The 15,108-nt window shown below is 44.8% G+C and overlaps 1 protein-coding gene across 2 annotated transcripts in view; it reads right to left on the reverse strand.

Annotated features, from left to right (window-relative positions):
- Positions 1-15,108, reverse strand: part of CNOT1 (CCR4-NOT transcription complex subunit 1) — a 69,119-nt gene that overhangs the window by 22,177 nt on the left and 31,834 nt on the right. The window contains exons 14-28 of one of the 2 annotated variants that reach the window (XM_056525402.1): positions 10,294-10,413; positions 9,597-9,719; positions 9,368-9,519; positions 9,141-9,291; positions 8,847-9,048; positions 8,610-8,738; positions 8,400-8,524; positions 7,937-8,223; positions 7,351-7,429; positions 7,015-7,254; positions 6,785-6,925; positions 2,858-3,037; positions 2,668-2,784; positions 2,470-2,580; positions 2,011-2,088 (exon numbers count right to left, since the gene is read on the reverse strand). In XM_056525402.1, coding sequence (XP_056381377.1) covers positions 2,011-2,088; positions 2,470-2,580; positions 2,668-2,784; positions 2,858-3,037; positions 6,785-6,925; positions 7,015-7,254; positions 7,351-7,429; positions 7,937-8,223; positions 8,400-8,524; positions 8,610-8,738; positions 8,847-9,048; positions 9,141-9,291; positions 9,368-9,519; positions 9,597-9,719; positions 10,294-10,413 — 2,235 coding nt within the window. Of the gene's footprint in view, positions 1-2,010; positions 2,089-2,469; positions 2,581-2,652; positions 2,785-2,857; positions 3,038-6,784; positions 6,926-7,014; positions 7,255-7,350; positions 7,430-7,936; positions 8,224-8,399; positions 8,525-8,609; positions 8,739-8,846; positions 9,049-9,140; positions 9,292-9,367; positions 9,520-9,596; positions 9,720-10,293; positions 10,414-15,108 lie in introns of both variants that reach the window. The other variant, XM_056525401.1, reaches the window with a different exon arrangement.

The following is a 15,108-nucleotide window of genomic DNA, read 5'->3' on the forward strand; positions in this document are numbered from 1 at the left end:
TCCCTGAAACTTCTTCTCAGGGTGCTTCCAGGCAGATTCTAGAATGGCCTCAAATTCAGCGTGAGAGCTGAATACCTTGGGTGCCGGTCAGGCACGATGAAAGGATACTTCTGGAGCTGCGTCCGAAGTTCCTGGGTCCTCTAGGTTAAAGGTGTCTCTAATGGCCATAACCAATGAGTTCACCGTGTCCACTGAGTCCGAACGGTCCTCCGAATCGGAACCCTTGGCCGCTAGCTCTCCAGGAGAGTGCGAACGAGTGGAAGAGGGAGACTCCGACCTGGTACGTGGCTCAGGAGAGCCAGAGCGGCGACCACGGAAATGTGCTCTGGAAGAGTGACGTGTGTTCTGCCTGAAGAAGTGGTCGGGCGAGACCTGTGAGAGGAACGCCTGTGTCTACCAGAAGACTCGGGGGACGAGTCAGAGGAGAGACCCCTATTACGCTTATGCGAAGCGTAGGGAGAAGGGGAAAGGGACCTTCTAGAGGGCCGGTGAAGGGTAGACCTCTCCAAGGCAGTCACCACAGAATGGGAGACCTGTGCCAAGTCGGATATAGACTGGGAGAGGGAGGAAACCCAGGCTGGAGGGGCGGCCGAACCCACCGGGTCTGAGGGAGCAGTGGAGCAGGCAGAACAAGTGGGTTCAGCAGAACCTGACATTTTTGCAGAGCAGTTTTTACAAGCGTAATGGGCAACTAATATTCCCGATATCTGCTTAGAGGGAGGAACAGTTCTGGGCACGGACATGACAAAAAAAAAAAAAATGAACAGTCTCACCCAAGTCTGCGTCCCAAGGCAGCTGCTGTGAGGAGAACACCGCACTGTGCTGAGGGAAGAGGAAGAGACGCCGGCCAGTAGAAGGAAGAGGCCGGGTCAGGGAAAGGAGCTCTGTGATTGGCCCCTGCACGGCCCCAGCGCGCGCACCGCGCTGATCGATGGCCATTTCGCGCTACCGAGGCGCTTATGCTGCCAGGTGGGTGGAGCTATCTTCAGATATATATATATAAAAAAAATAAAAAACACACTTAAAAAAGTGCCCCCTTACCCCACACACACACTTAATAAAGTGCCCCCTTACTGTGCTTGTATTGTAGCCACTGCTCCCCCAATAATAAAAAACAATCCCCCTGCAGGGAAATAAGATAACTCAGGCCAGTCCCAGCTTCTGCAGGATAGGGCCAAAAACAGAGGGTCTCCAGCTATTGCAAGACCTAGGGAGAAAAGATACTCACCTCATGCTGAAGAACTTACCTAAAGAAGTCTTCAGACTGTAGTCTTCAGTCAGCCTTTTCACCTGCGGCAAGCCAAGCTCATAGCGAGGCGAACAGGGAGGTAGGGGGACCCGGACCCATGAGGTACAACCCCAAGCGCTGACCGATGGCAAGAGGGGGTTAACAGTACATCTAAAATGCCTGCCACCTCATGCAAAAGGGAAACAGTGAACATTGCGTTCCTGAGTCCCCACCTGAAAACAGAAATAAAAAGGAATAAAAAAAACTAACACATTCCCTAAACCTAAGAAAATAAAAATATGAGACTTGGTCTGGAGAAAACCAGACCATGTCCACCTCCTTAAGACACTAAGCAAAAACTGAATTGCTCAGTGGCCAGGAGGCGGGTATATCTTGCTGGGAGGAGCCGACTTTTTGGTTACCATAGTGTCAACCTCCTAGAGACAGAAGCATATACCCAGAGTCTGTGTCCCCCAATATGATAGAGAAATGCATTTTTATTGCTGGGGGGGGGGGGGGGGGGGGTGAATAAGTTACATGCATGTAATATGTTTTCCTATCACTTTCTTCTGACGCATACTACATGTACGTTATTCACACCCCCAGTCCAGATAAGCCTACCCATACCTCCTAGCACAACAGCAAAGCATATTAGATACACGCCCATCTGACAGATTTAGAAATCCATCAGATGAACTTAAACACCCCATAACTCCGGAACAAAGCGTAAAATGTATATGGCTGGGGAAGAAAAAAAAAAAAACAAAAAAAAAACACCTCACCTTTAGGTCATGTTCTTGATGAAGCTCTGCAAGTACATTCATAATAGCCATGGTCCATGGATTTGGGGGCCGGAAAACCTGTGGGGAACAGGAAAAAAATTAGTATACCACATAATGACCAGCTGTACATAAAGGGCCTACAGGTACAATGATTCCTTTTTATGATAGCTGAGCTCCTACTGGAGAAACCTCCGGTTTACTGGAAAAATAGGTTAATGATATGCTGACAAGCATGATACACCACACTACAACAATAAATTAGTCAGAAGTTTCAAGTAAAAGTCCCCCTTATAGTTCTAAAGTTAAAAATGTAGAAAAAAATGACAAAAAAAAAAAAAAAAAGACCCAAAAAGGACACCTATAAATATGACACTTTCCCTGGGCAATAAGGTCCACATAGGTTTGGTCATTTAGAGGTTAAATTATATATGTAGCATCTTATCTAGGACCTTCACATACCACACTCCTGACACTGGATTCCAAAACTTTGGCAACAAAAGGCACAACGTAGAGAAGCTCCTGCTGTCCCTTCACATAAGCTTCCAGCAACAAGGACTTCACATCCAGGTCCTGTAGGTAGCAGAAGAATTAAGCTTCAGAAATAGCTAAGAAAACTGGAAGCAGAGCAAGCAAGCAACCAACCATTCTTCTACTAACTGTGTGCAAGATAGGCTTGTTCTTGGCCAGGGTGATCATTCCAAGCCAGTGGCCCAAATTCTTCAGCAGCGAACGGTCAGAGAAGTTAGCAGCAGCTTTGTCAGATGTCAGAAGCACCTAGAGGGGAAACTGGCTTTCAGTCTCTGAAGGCTTTCATTTACTGATCAAGAACAAAAGGGCAACTGCTTACCTTAATATTCCTGTAAGTCTCAGCCAAAACCATTTTGTTGAACTCAAGGTTTTTCAAAGCATCCAAAAAATTGGAGTATAGGCTATGAAAGTTTAGTTCGATGCTGACTCTTTTCATTACCAAATACTGAGACACCCAAGGCATGAATTCATCTTTCACTGTCTCCTTTAACTCTTCCACCTGTCACATAATAAAGCAGAAGATTAAAAAAAAAAAAAAAGTGATTACCAGCATGTGTCCAAAAAGAGGAATGCCACGAATAAAACATCCCCACCTAGGACAATATTTAATGGAGGGTTTACACTGCATTTTTGTCTCAATTTTACTGCCAGTTACAGCAAGTTTAATTTTGCTGTATGCAACTACACTATTGTGCATAAAAATAAAAAAATAAAAAACACACCACACTTGTTACGACAGGACAAATCCCAGGCAACAGTTCGCCATGGCGACAGAATTTACCTCCTGGCACCTAGGATTTTATCAGCCTCTCTTGGGCAGCCGTGACTTGGGCATATGTGTGTGTGTGTGTGTCTGTTTTCTTGGCAGAATTCAAGTGTGTAAATAGCAAGCATCTCAAACTGATAGACACTGGGTCATTAAAATAAAATAAAAATTCTTGCTAGTAACTTTTTGCGGATCTCCTAGATTCAATACAAATTTGTCAGGTCCAGTGTTAGGATCTTTTCTTTTATAATGCAAGCCAATGGGGATACACTGCTCAAAAAAATAAGATAACATCCTAGATCTGAATGAATGAATCATATGAAATACTTTTGTCTTTACATAGTTGTGTGCCGACAACAAAATCACAAAATTCATCAATGGAAATCAAATTTATCAACCCTTAGAGGTCTGGATATGGAGTCACTCAAAATCAAAGTGGAAAACCACACTACAGGCGGATCCAACTTTCATGTAATGTCCTTAAAACAAGTCAAAATGAGGCTCAGCAGTGTATGTGGCCTCCACGTGCTTGTATGACCTCCCTGCGCATGCTTCTGATTAGGTGTCAGTCTGTGGTGCAACATGGCGTTTGAGAATGGAGCAAGACATGATGTCCCAGATGTGCTCAATCTGATTCAGGTCTGGGGAACGAGCAGACCAGTCCATAGCATCAATGCCTTCCTCTTGCAGGAACTGCTGACACACTCCAGCCACATGAGGTCTAGCATTGTCTTGCATTAGGAGGAACCCAGGGCCAAACGCACCAGCATATGGTCTCACAAGGGGTCTGAGGATCTCATCTCTGTGCCTAATGGCAGTCAGGCTACCTCTGGCAAGCACATGGAGGGCTGTGCGGCCCCCCCAAAGAAATGCCACCCCACACCATTACTGACTTACCTCCAAACCGGTCATGCTGGAGGAAGTTGCAGGCAGCAGAACGTTCTCCACAGCATCTACAGACACTTTCACGTCTGTCACATGTGCTCAGTGTGAACCTACTTTCATCTGTGAAGAGCACAGTGGCAAATTTGCCAATCTTAGGTTTTCTCTGGCAAATGCCAAACATCCTGCACAGTGTTTGGCTGTAAGCACAACCCCCACCTGTGGACATCGGGCCCTCATACCACCCTCATGGAGTCTCTTTCTGACTGAGTGGACACATACACATTTGTCGCCTGCTGGAGGTCATTTTGCAGGGCTCTGGCAGTGCTCCTCCTTGCACAAAGGCGGAGGTAGCGGTCCTGCTGCTAGGTTGTTGCCCTCCTATGGCCTCCTCCACATCTCCTGATGTACTGGGCTGTCTCCTGGTAGTGCCTCCATGCTCTGGACACAGAAAACCTCCAGCTGTTTCAAAACTACAACTCCCAGCATGTACTGACTGAGTTGTACTTTTGCAACAGCTGGAGGCACACTGGTTGGAAAACCTTCAGTTAGGTTCTGTTACCTAACTCAGTATTTTCCAACCAGTGTGCCTACAGCTGTTGCAAAACTACAACTCCTAGCATGTACTGATCGCCGAAGGGCATGCTGGGAGATGTAGTTATGCAATAGCTGGTGGTACCCAACTACAACTCCCAGCATGCCGAGACAGCTGTTTGCTGTTTAGGCATGCTGGGATTTGCAGTTTTGTAACATCTGGAGTGCTACAGTTTATAGACCACTGCCCAGTGATCTCCAAACTTTGACCCTCCAGATGTTGCAAAACTACAAATCCCAGCATGCCCAGACAGCAAAGAGCTGTTTGGGCATGCTAGGAGTTGTAGTTTTGCAAGATCTGGAGGGATAAAGTTTAGAGACCACTGTATAGTGGTCTCAAACTGCAGTTCTCCAGCTGTTGCAAAACTACATATTCCAGCATGCCTAAACAGCAAACAGCTGTCTGGGCATGCTGAGAGTTTTAGTTTTGCAACTTCTGGAGGGCTACAGGTTAGAGACCACTGTATAATGGTCATAATGGTCTCAGACTGTAGCCCCCCAGATGTTGCTAGGCAACTTACCGGCTTCAGTCAGATCCAGGGAGCCTTCCTCTTCTGCCGAACGCCACCAGCCGATCACTATCGCTCCGCTGGCTCCGGACGGGTAAGTGATCTTCAGCGCCGGTCCTCTTAGTTTTCCCGCCTATTGAGGGTGGGCAGGATGGGGAAAACGAAAGTAACCCCCCCCCCCATATTTGCTATCGGTGGTCGCGTCTAGACCACCAATAGCAGGGATAGGAAGGGTGGCACCCCTGCCACCTCACTCCTATCCCTTCAGGGGGATAGTGGGTATCTTAGATAAACGCGATCCCCCTTATATTCCAGGTCACAATAGACCCGTAATTACCCAGGACCGGCGCAAATCGCAAGTGTGTATTCCCCCCGGTATTTGCACGGGGTGCCTGCTGATGGATACGCCCTTCGTCCTCAACAGGTTAATAATGCTGCCACTTCAGCTACAATTTACACAAGAACACTAAAATAAGTTTAAGTAAACTTGGCGTGCATTGGAGATTTCCCCCCCTTTATGCTAAGCCCCACCCTCTTGCTTTAAAGTGGGCAGGGTGTACTACACTCCTGATAGTCTGTCTAGAATATACCCAGGAGTGTTTCATTTATGTTGGCGTGATTGTGGCTCCCGTGGCACACTACCATATTTTATGAGTTTGCCCAGTGATCGGACCCTTCTGGAATCCAGCAAATCATTAAGAGGCATCATAGGGATTGCAAGGATATTTGATCTCTAGTCGTCGCTGGGTTCTAATTCCTACTGTGATTAATCCATGTCAAACGAGCCAATATCCATTCACTATTTCGGTTCTTTGTATCATACTCTTTCTATATAATGGCTGTTTGCTATTTACCATTGTAGAATATGCACGTGTTTTCTTACTTGTTCATATGTGCTTCTCATGGGACCGCTGACCAGCTCCATTCTTTTCTCCACTTCATTATTGGTTACCATTTCTGGTTATTGTTCTGTGTTTTTTTTGGATACCTGCCTCAGTGTATCATTGTAAACTTTTATCAGGGGGAGGGGGTTATACACAATTTTTTTTTCCTTCTTTACATGTGTTTTTAGTTCCCATGGGGGACTATAACATTGAATCTCAAGCGGGATGACGTCAAAAACCTGCTCCGTGGCTGCTTCCCCTTCCCAGGATGTACACATATGACCTGGGGAGGGAAGCAGTTAACTCTGAAGCCAGATATACTGGTTTCATTAATTCACCACCTTAATATTAATCTTTCCTACAGTGAATTACTACCACTGCAAATTTTCTTTCCTTCTTAAGTCCGATTAATTTTATTGGAAGAGAAGCATTCATATTTATATTGCTGGTTCATTGCATAAATAATGCACTGCCTTCTGTCTCAACTCCATTTCCTGAGATTGTAAGCTCTTGAAGGAAGAGCCCTCACAGCACTTGAAAAACACCTGCTGCATCAAATCAGTATAGGAGAGTTCACTGGAGTGTAATCAAAGTCTACTCCTAGGACTTACCTTTTGCGTCATGTTGGACTGGGACAGGTTATTAAAGATGAAGGCTATTTTCTCTTGCACATTCTCTGGGGGCTCCACAATTCTCTCTGTCTGGTCTGTGGCCACAAGCAGAGTGTCTATGTTTGTAGTATTGATGGACGGCTAAAATTAAGAACAGCAGGAAAGTGAAAGTGACATATGACCAACAAGTCTCACCAGATATTTATAACTAGTCACTGGTGCCGTCTTACCGGTACATCCTTCTTGAAGCTGACCCCAGTGGGTCTGGTTATGGTGATTGTTTTGGCTGAAGTTGTGGTAGTAGAAGTGGTGACTGCATTTGTGCTCACCGGACCAGGAAGGGGAGCTTTGGCTGGGACCTGGGCCTGGGCTTGTGCCTGGGCTTGTGAAAGTGCAATGCTTCCAGGGGTGGTGATTGATCCCTGCATCTTGACCGGAGGATCCCGGGACTGCTGGCCATACTCTATATACTGAAAAAGAACAAAGGGTCAGGGAAGAGCAATAAAAGTGTATACATGGTAAGGGGCGGGAATGTTAAACACAGGTGAAGACATTGTGGCACTCACCTCCTGCAGATGATGAGGGAACTGGATAAAGTGACTGATTGAAGCCAAGTGCTGACAATACTGGGGGTAATCTTTCAATCTGAAAAATTACAAATTTATAAGCACAGGAGGCAATCCTTAAACAAGTCACATCTAGACACTCTTCAAGTAATACACTAGGGGATTGACCAGCAATAACTTGTCCATTGATTAAAAATATCACTTGATATAAAGAGGGGAAGAAAAAAAAAAAAAAAAACACACACAAACCACCCATGATCTTCAGCCAAACTGCCAAAAACATTGAAAGGGTTGTATTCAGATTGATTTTTTTTGAGTTCCTGTTTTCAGCAAGCACCATTCACCAATCAGCGCCAATGTGATCAATGCTTAACTGCAACTCCAGTGTCTAAATGGACTTTATTGTGGACCTTGTGAAGCTTTGGCGACAGAAGCTTCCCCAGTCCAGGGGCTTCCTGGATGACACTCCGTTGCACCTCTTCTGGCGTCAGTAAAAGCTGCAGTATAATTCTCATTTACAGATACCACCTCAAACACCCCCCCCCCCCCCCACCCCCTTCCAAGATAAAACATTTTAGTGACTTGCCTGTTCTTAAACCTATCTAGTGCAGCAATGCCAAAGAAGTACATTTTCGATCCATAAGGCTTCCGGAGAGCTTCCAGTACATAGCGCAGTGCCAGCCCCAATGCCATGTAAGTGACAAGTCCCTTTTCAATTATTCCACCAAACAAGCAGGCAGTTATATGAAGCTCCTTGTCTGGGTACTGGGGAAAGAAGCGATATTCTTCAAACAGGTTTCTAAGCATGCAGTTAAAGACTTCACGCTCCCGTTTGATACTGGAATCCTTGAATCTCTGCAGCATTTCCAGCACCTAAACAAAAAAAACAAAAACACCACATTAAATGATAAGCACTAACAAAAGAGTGATCACAGAGAGCTAGTCCTTTTAAAACAGTTGAGACACTTTTTGACACAGGCAAATAATGTATAAAGGTTTTGACACTAAGAAAGAAAGTTTTCAGCACAGAAAGTTGACTTGAAGAATACCTCATCCACAGACATTGTTGGGTGAGGCGGTTGGTTGTAAATCCGTTGAAAGTAGCTGTTTGCCTCATCATCAATCTCTTTAGTAAAGTGCTGGTTAGCCTCTGGCCACACCTGAGACAGATCAGCTGCAGGAGACATATGGTTGGGAGAGGTAAGGCGTCAATACCCATTCACATTCTGACTAGTGCAGATGGACATATCAGAACTTACTCTGTTGGAATGTTGGTTGATTGAGTCCAGAAGTGCTGAGTTTTCTTTGTCCAAATGGGTCATTATTCACAGCAGGAAGCCCTAAGCCTCCTGTGCCCATTCCAGAAAGACTACCTGTACCAAGTCCACCTTTATATTTAAGAAACATGCACATTACAAAACATTCAATAAAAAAAAGTCAGTGGTCATTTTATCTTCACTCACACACCACTAAGAGAAAGATAGTAGGAACAGTACCTGGTAACTGAGAAGAGAGGCCCCCAAGGCCACTGAATGCTGTGGACTGGTTTGGAGTTGTGAGAGGTGGAAATGCCTTTGCTGGTGACTGTGGGGTGCTGAATGCAGAGCCCAAGTTGGGGGGAAAGGCAGGCAAGCTCTGTGTGTGAGGAGCAGCAGAGCCACTAATATTGAGAGAGGCCATGGCAGCAAGAGGGTCAATCTAATTCAAAAATAAAACAAGGAGAGAAGTTTGTGTAGAATACATGCAGGGATATAAAGCAGTTATCAAAACAAAATCCTGACGAAGGTTACCTGTACTGGAGAAATTGCATCCAAACTGCTGGTGCTGGGTGGACGACCTTTCGGCATCACCCCTGGAGGCGGCTGACGAGCTTTGTTCACTACATTACTACAGTTGGCAACCATGGTAAGAATAGTTTCAGACAGCTCCTGTGACACACTCCTGTAGGAGAATATATTTATAGCCACTGCCCAAAGTTGATCAAACATATAAAGCAAGTACTTAGGTATATACTTACCCAGCACAGGCTTGAAGACATGCCAACATAGTTGCAAGAGTTTCTGGAGGAAGTTGGGCGCTTTTAGGTTGGTCTTTCTCTGGAGCAATGCCACCAAGTATAGAAGGACAGCGTCGTTTGAGGAACGTCATGCATGCCTGGACAAAAGGCTCCTGAAAATGAGGAGAAGAATGAAGCCTTGTCTAAAGAGAGAAGGGCTGAAAAACAGCCAAGAAGTTAAAAGCATTACCCCATGTTCCCGGATTTTGTCTGTCAGCCATTTGTCCAGTTTGAGGTATTCCCGTCGGGAGGCAAGTGCAGCAAGGTCAATAACAAAGGCAAATGGAGTGGCATTCAGCAGCATCGACAAGGCCTAGATAAAACAAAAAAAACAACAACATTTTACTGGAAACAGACTTAAGGGGTAACTTTTCCGTGAAAACTTTATTTATTTTTAAATCAACTGGTGCCAAAAAGTTACAGATTTGTAAATCACTTCTATTTGATCTTAATCCTTCCAGTACTTTTTAGGGGCTGTATACTAAAGAGAAATCCAAAAAAGAAATGCATTTCCTCTGATGTCATGACCACAGTTGCTCTCTGCTGACCTCTGCTGTCCATTTTCGGAACTGTACAGAGCATCATTTGTTTGCTATGGGGATTTTCTCCTGCTCTTGACAGTTCCTAAAATGGACAGCAGAGGTCAGCAGAGAGCACTGTGGTCATTACATAGGAAATTGATTTCTTTTTTGGATTTCTCTTTAGTATACAGCCCCTAAAAAGTACTGGAAGGATTAAGATTTTTTTTAATAGAAGTGATTTACAAATCTGTTTAACTTTCTGGCACCAGTTGATTAAAAAAATAAATAAAATAAAAGTTTTCCACGGGAGTACCCCTTTAAGGCCACCTCACTCAACAACCAAAATTCACTAGTCACATCGCTCACCTTTAAATCTTGGGCCACATCAAGTATACGAGAAAGCCGAGCCTGATCATATTGTTCACCACGCATATACCACTCTGCCATGGCATGCATAATCAGCTGCCGGATGGAGGGAGACTGGCCCTGTATGAAGGAGCACAAAATGTTTTGAGCAATCCAATACGACGGCTGTGTAAATGTGTGCAGAGGGAGAGATATTTAGCTTTTACCAAGTGTCTTATTGTCAAACAATTAACCCAAAAGATCAATTCTGATGGGCTAACTGAATAGACTAAACATCAAGTCACTTGTGAGCCACGGTAACAGGTAAATCTGTCAGCATCAGTGTAGAAGCTGCATTTAAATTCTTCACTGTCTCTTGTGCCCTTTCATAAAACAACATTTAAAACATTGGGTGGGTGCAACGCAGTATCCTCGGCCTGGGTTTTCTGTTTTATGTAGAGCTCCCAATCCTGCATTTTTTTGTATTTAACATTTAAAAAAGTAGTTTGCTTACTAAAGCTATCATTTACCTCCTAAAATGTGAATACTCCTTGTGAATGGACAGGTAGTGATCATGTGTGGCCACCACTTCAGTCACTGCTATGGAAACTAAAGATTTTGCTCACCTATAGCCATCAGTCCCGTAGCAGTGAACCGAGTTGTGACTACACAAGTGCATAGCCACTACATTTTTCAGGGGGAGCAGGGGATTATAGGGGTAAAAAGGACAATTTCAAGCAGACTTGTTAAAAAAAAAAATTATATAATATATATATATATTATATATAATATATATATTATATATATATTATATATAATATATATATATAAATATATATATATATATATATATATATATATATTATATATTTTGATTTTTTTTAAATAAAAAAGGAGATTTTTTTGTACTCACAGTAAAATCTCTCGTAGCCTTCATTGAGGAACAAAGACCATGGGTATTATGCTGCTGCCACTAGGAGGCTGACACTAGGCAAATTAAACAAAACAAAAAAAAACAAAAAAAAAAAAAAAAGTCTGCTACTCCCAGCAGGATACACCCACCCACAGGCAGAGCTGTGTGTTGTGTCAAAGACTTAGGAGAAGCCAATCAACGAGACATGTCCGAAGGACACCACAAGTAAAAGGCAACAACCAACCTGACCAGGGAACCGCAAATGGGTGGGTGCTGTGTTCCCCAATGAAGGCTACGAGGAAGATTTTATGGAAAAAATAAAATATATATCTTCTCGGTCGCCTCATTGGAGAATACAGACCACAGGACGTACCAAAGCAGTCCCTGGAGTGGTAAAAACATCTGCCAGAAAAAGGAAAGTCAGTCCATAGACCGAAGAATATCCAGGTCGCCCAGGATCAAGGACGAGGCCCTGAGGGAACCTGAACCAACCACCAGGGTGAGCTAGGACCGGAAAGGAAGGAACCTTGCAGAGACAGGGATCAACCCGCTAACAAAATTGGACTAGACATTGTTGCCCCAGAGGCTCCCTGGGCCTAACACCGGCCTGGCAGGAGAGCGAAAACGATCTCCAAAGACAAGACATAAGATGCAGGCACACCAAGGCCTGGCCAACACGAGAGAGAGAGCGAGAACCAGAAGATACATGTCCAAGCAAAGCTAACATGGCGAGGAACATGCCAAGTTCCAGAAGGGAACGGAACGGACCGGAGAGGCTTGAAGGGCAAGCCCTGCTAGATGGTTAGCCTCAATGGCAGGATCCAAGCTGAGGAGAGAGAGCAAGAACTCAGAGGGTGTCATGTGACCAGATGATGCGGTCATGTGACTTAGTCACGTGACCGTAACTTTAGAGATCACACCGATGCTTTAGTCACTGCGCTGATTTTAAAAGGTGAGCACACAGGTAAGCGCCTTTGCAAAGCAACCTGAGGATAGGCTTTACCAATTGTCAGTCAATCTAGGATTCATCCTTTGATTGGCCGTAACAGTCTCAGTATCCATATTTAAGGGGAGGCATCTTCACAAATGGAAATGGAGATTTGATTATCTGGCAGCACCATAGCACCAGCCATCCTTTTCATCATGATGCCATCTTTTGCCCCCTATCGTCCCCTGATGATTGGGGCGGGAAACATTGGGACATTTCTGAATCCTGAGACTTACAAAGCTTTGGGTCAAGCTAAGTATCTTAAGCCAGTTTTTCAGTGTGACCACTTTGTGGAGTTTTACCTTTCTCATACTCCCATGTACTAAGGTTGTTATCCATTTACAGGCACATATGTATAGCAGCTGCTGAAACCATTGAGCTTACTAGATTTCTTTACAGGTTTTGCCATCATTTATCTATATGTGCCTACCCATTTTTTGCTTTTTCAGGTTGTGGCTTGCTGAGTACATTATCATTGTCTATGACAGATTTACATGTTTGTCTCTGCAATTTTCATTATATAGCAGCTGCTGAACATAAATTTTTTTCACAGGTTCTGCCATCATCTATTCATATATGTGCATACCCATTTTTTGCTTTTGCAGGTTGTGGCATGCTGAGTACATCATGTTTCGGCAATTTTTGTTATATGTTGAGAACAGCATCACCGCTCATTAACATATGTTTACTTTTCTGATCTGTTCAGCAACTGTCTTTAATCGCTGTTGACTCATCGAGATTTTAGCATAAAGATATATGCCATGAACTTGTTCCATTATTTTTTTATAGACTGTATAAGCATACCTCAGCGGATATACACAATAAGAGTCACTTTATAGGGCATTTTTATTTGAAACCCCCTTATTAAGGCTTATCTTCTTATTGTGACCATAGGTCAAAATTCTTTATTCTCCTATCCCTTTATCTAGATAGCATCATCATCTAGTGAGATAGTTAGCCTCCTTGTGTTTTATCCAGGGAGAATATAGGCAACTAGGGGCAAGTTCCGGAATGGGGCCGTCTTTATAAGGACGTCTACTCCGCCTAGGATCAGGGGTAGCACCAGGGTCTTAAGTCCCAGGGATAGCAGGTAGAGGCCACACATCTAGAGGCCATTTGCTCCCTAGCCATAAGCAAGCACAAGTTGCTGCTTCTAAATGAGTATAGGTTTTTTACTATATCGTCATCATATTGATTTATGGTTATGGGTAACCACATTATATCTTTGGGTGGTTTTCTTTGATCTTTTTGGTTTTAGTGGGAACTAAATAAAAAAGTTATATCTTCGTGTCTTTCTGTGATTCCGGGTTGTTTGACACTTCTGGCTCAATTTTTTTTTGTTCTGTAACAACAAGTTCCAATGGCAGGATCCAAGCTGAGGAGAGAGAGAGCAAGAACTCAGAGGGCAGAAACCAAGAAGTGAACTCACGACCCCTGGTTTACAAGACCAGTGCTCTAACCAATGAGCTATGGAACCTCTTAGAGGCCGCTGGAAAAGGATGAAGAGAGATACAAAACAAGACCCATTTCAGGGCTTGAGTGCAAGAGCGGGCCGGCCAGGAAGAAAGTCAACGCATGGACCAGACTGACGACCAACTGACCGAGAGGCTCAGGTACAACAGACCAACCCAAAGCCACCCTGCAAGAACTGGGTGAAAGGGAAAAAAATAAATAAATACAAAAAAATAATAAAATAAAAAATTAAAAAAAAAACAGTACACCGGAAGGCGGAGAAAAGTGCACAACGAGCAGGACTATACCTACCTAGGAAAGGCGTACCGGCTAGACGGAGGTAACCAGGATGACCGGAAGGCCCTCGGCCACAGGGAGTGGTCTGCACAGCCCCTGAGGGAGGTGAAGGGATAAAAACCAGCCGAGGAGGCAAGAGCTTCCAGCAACACCGAAGAAGCCATCAGAACTAGAGGTTCCCAGACCCGGAAGTAAGTATCACACCAGCAGATTTCAGCAACCCAAGCTGATCGAAACGCCTCAGGTGACATGGGCCCATGCCGAGGTCGCCCCTTGTAGGAAAAAACAATGGAGAACCGGGACAGGAATGCCACCAAAGCCAGAGGCAACAACCCCCTGCCAAGGTGAATTTGCAGGAAAACATGTTGTGAAAGAACAAGACATGTAACAGTCATACGGAAGGTAGCCCAAAGCAAGAAGGCACACCAGCAGATCTCTCCTGAAAAGGTAGAATCAAGAGGAAGAGTGTCCCGAACGAGTCTGGAACTACAATGGAAGGGTCTTATACCCTAGGGGAGAACAGTGGGCAGAGTAACAGGCCCCCCCATCCCATCACTGGAATACTGTGCCACCCAGCATTTGCAAACTCAATAGACAAGGCCGAACAGGCACTGGAGCCCGACTGTCAGAACTGTCCGGGTCACCCTGGGAGGAAACATCCTAGAAAAAACAAGAAACAGAGGGAGACAGAGGGGACCCAGCTGAGGTGTTAGTCCAGCCGAAGCAAAAAGGTGCAGGAACAGAAAGTACGTTCTGGGCGCATAGGTCGCTCACCAAGACCATCATCCAAGCACGAAATACCCGACAGTCACTGAGAAGGAGGATTGACACGCTGCAACCGGAACTGCCGTAGAACCTTTGGGAGCCAAAAAGGCAGCCTGAAACAGAAGAGGCCGGCAGAGTACAAAAGGGTCTTGAGAGGCCGGCAGAGTACCAAAAGGGTCTTGAGAGGCCGGCAGAGTACCAAAAGGGTCTTGAGAGGCCGGCAGAGTACCAAAAGGGTCTTGAGAGGCCGGCAGAGTACCAAAAGGGTCTTGAGAGGCCGGCAGAGTACCAAAAGGGTCTTGAGAGGCCGGCAGAGTACCAAAAGGGTCTTGAGAGGCCGGCAGAGTACCAAAAGGGTCTTGAGAGGCCGGCAGAGTACCAAAAGGGTCTTGAGAGGCCGGCAGAGTACCAAAAGGGTCTT

The sequence above is a fragment of the Hyla sarda genome, chromosome 6, assembly GCF_029499605.1.
Source record: "Hyla sarda isolate aHylSar1 chromosome 6, aHylSar1.hap1, whole genome shotgun sequence".
Classification (NCBI taxonomy): Eukaryota; Metazoa; Chordata; class Amphibia; order Anura; family Hylidae; genus Hyla; species Hyla sarda.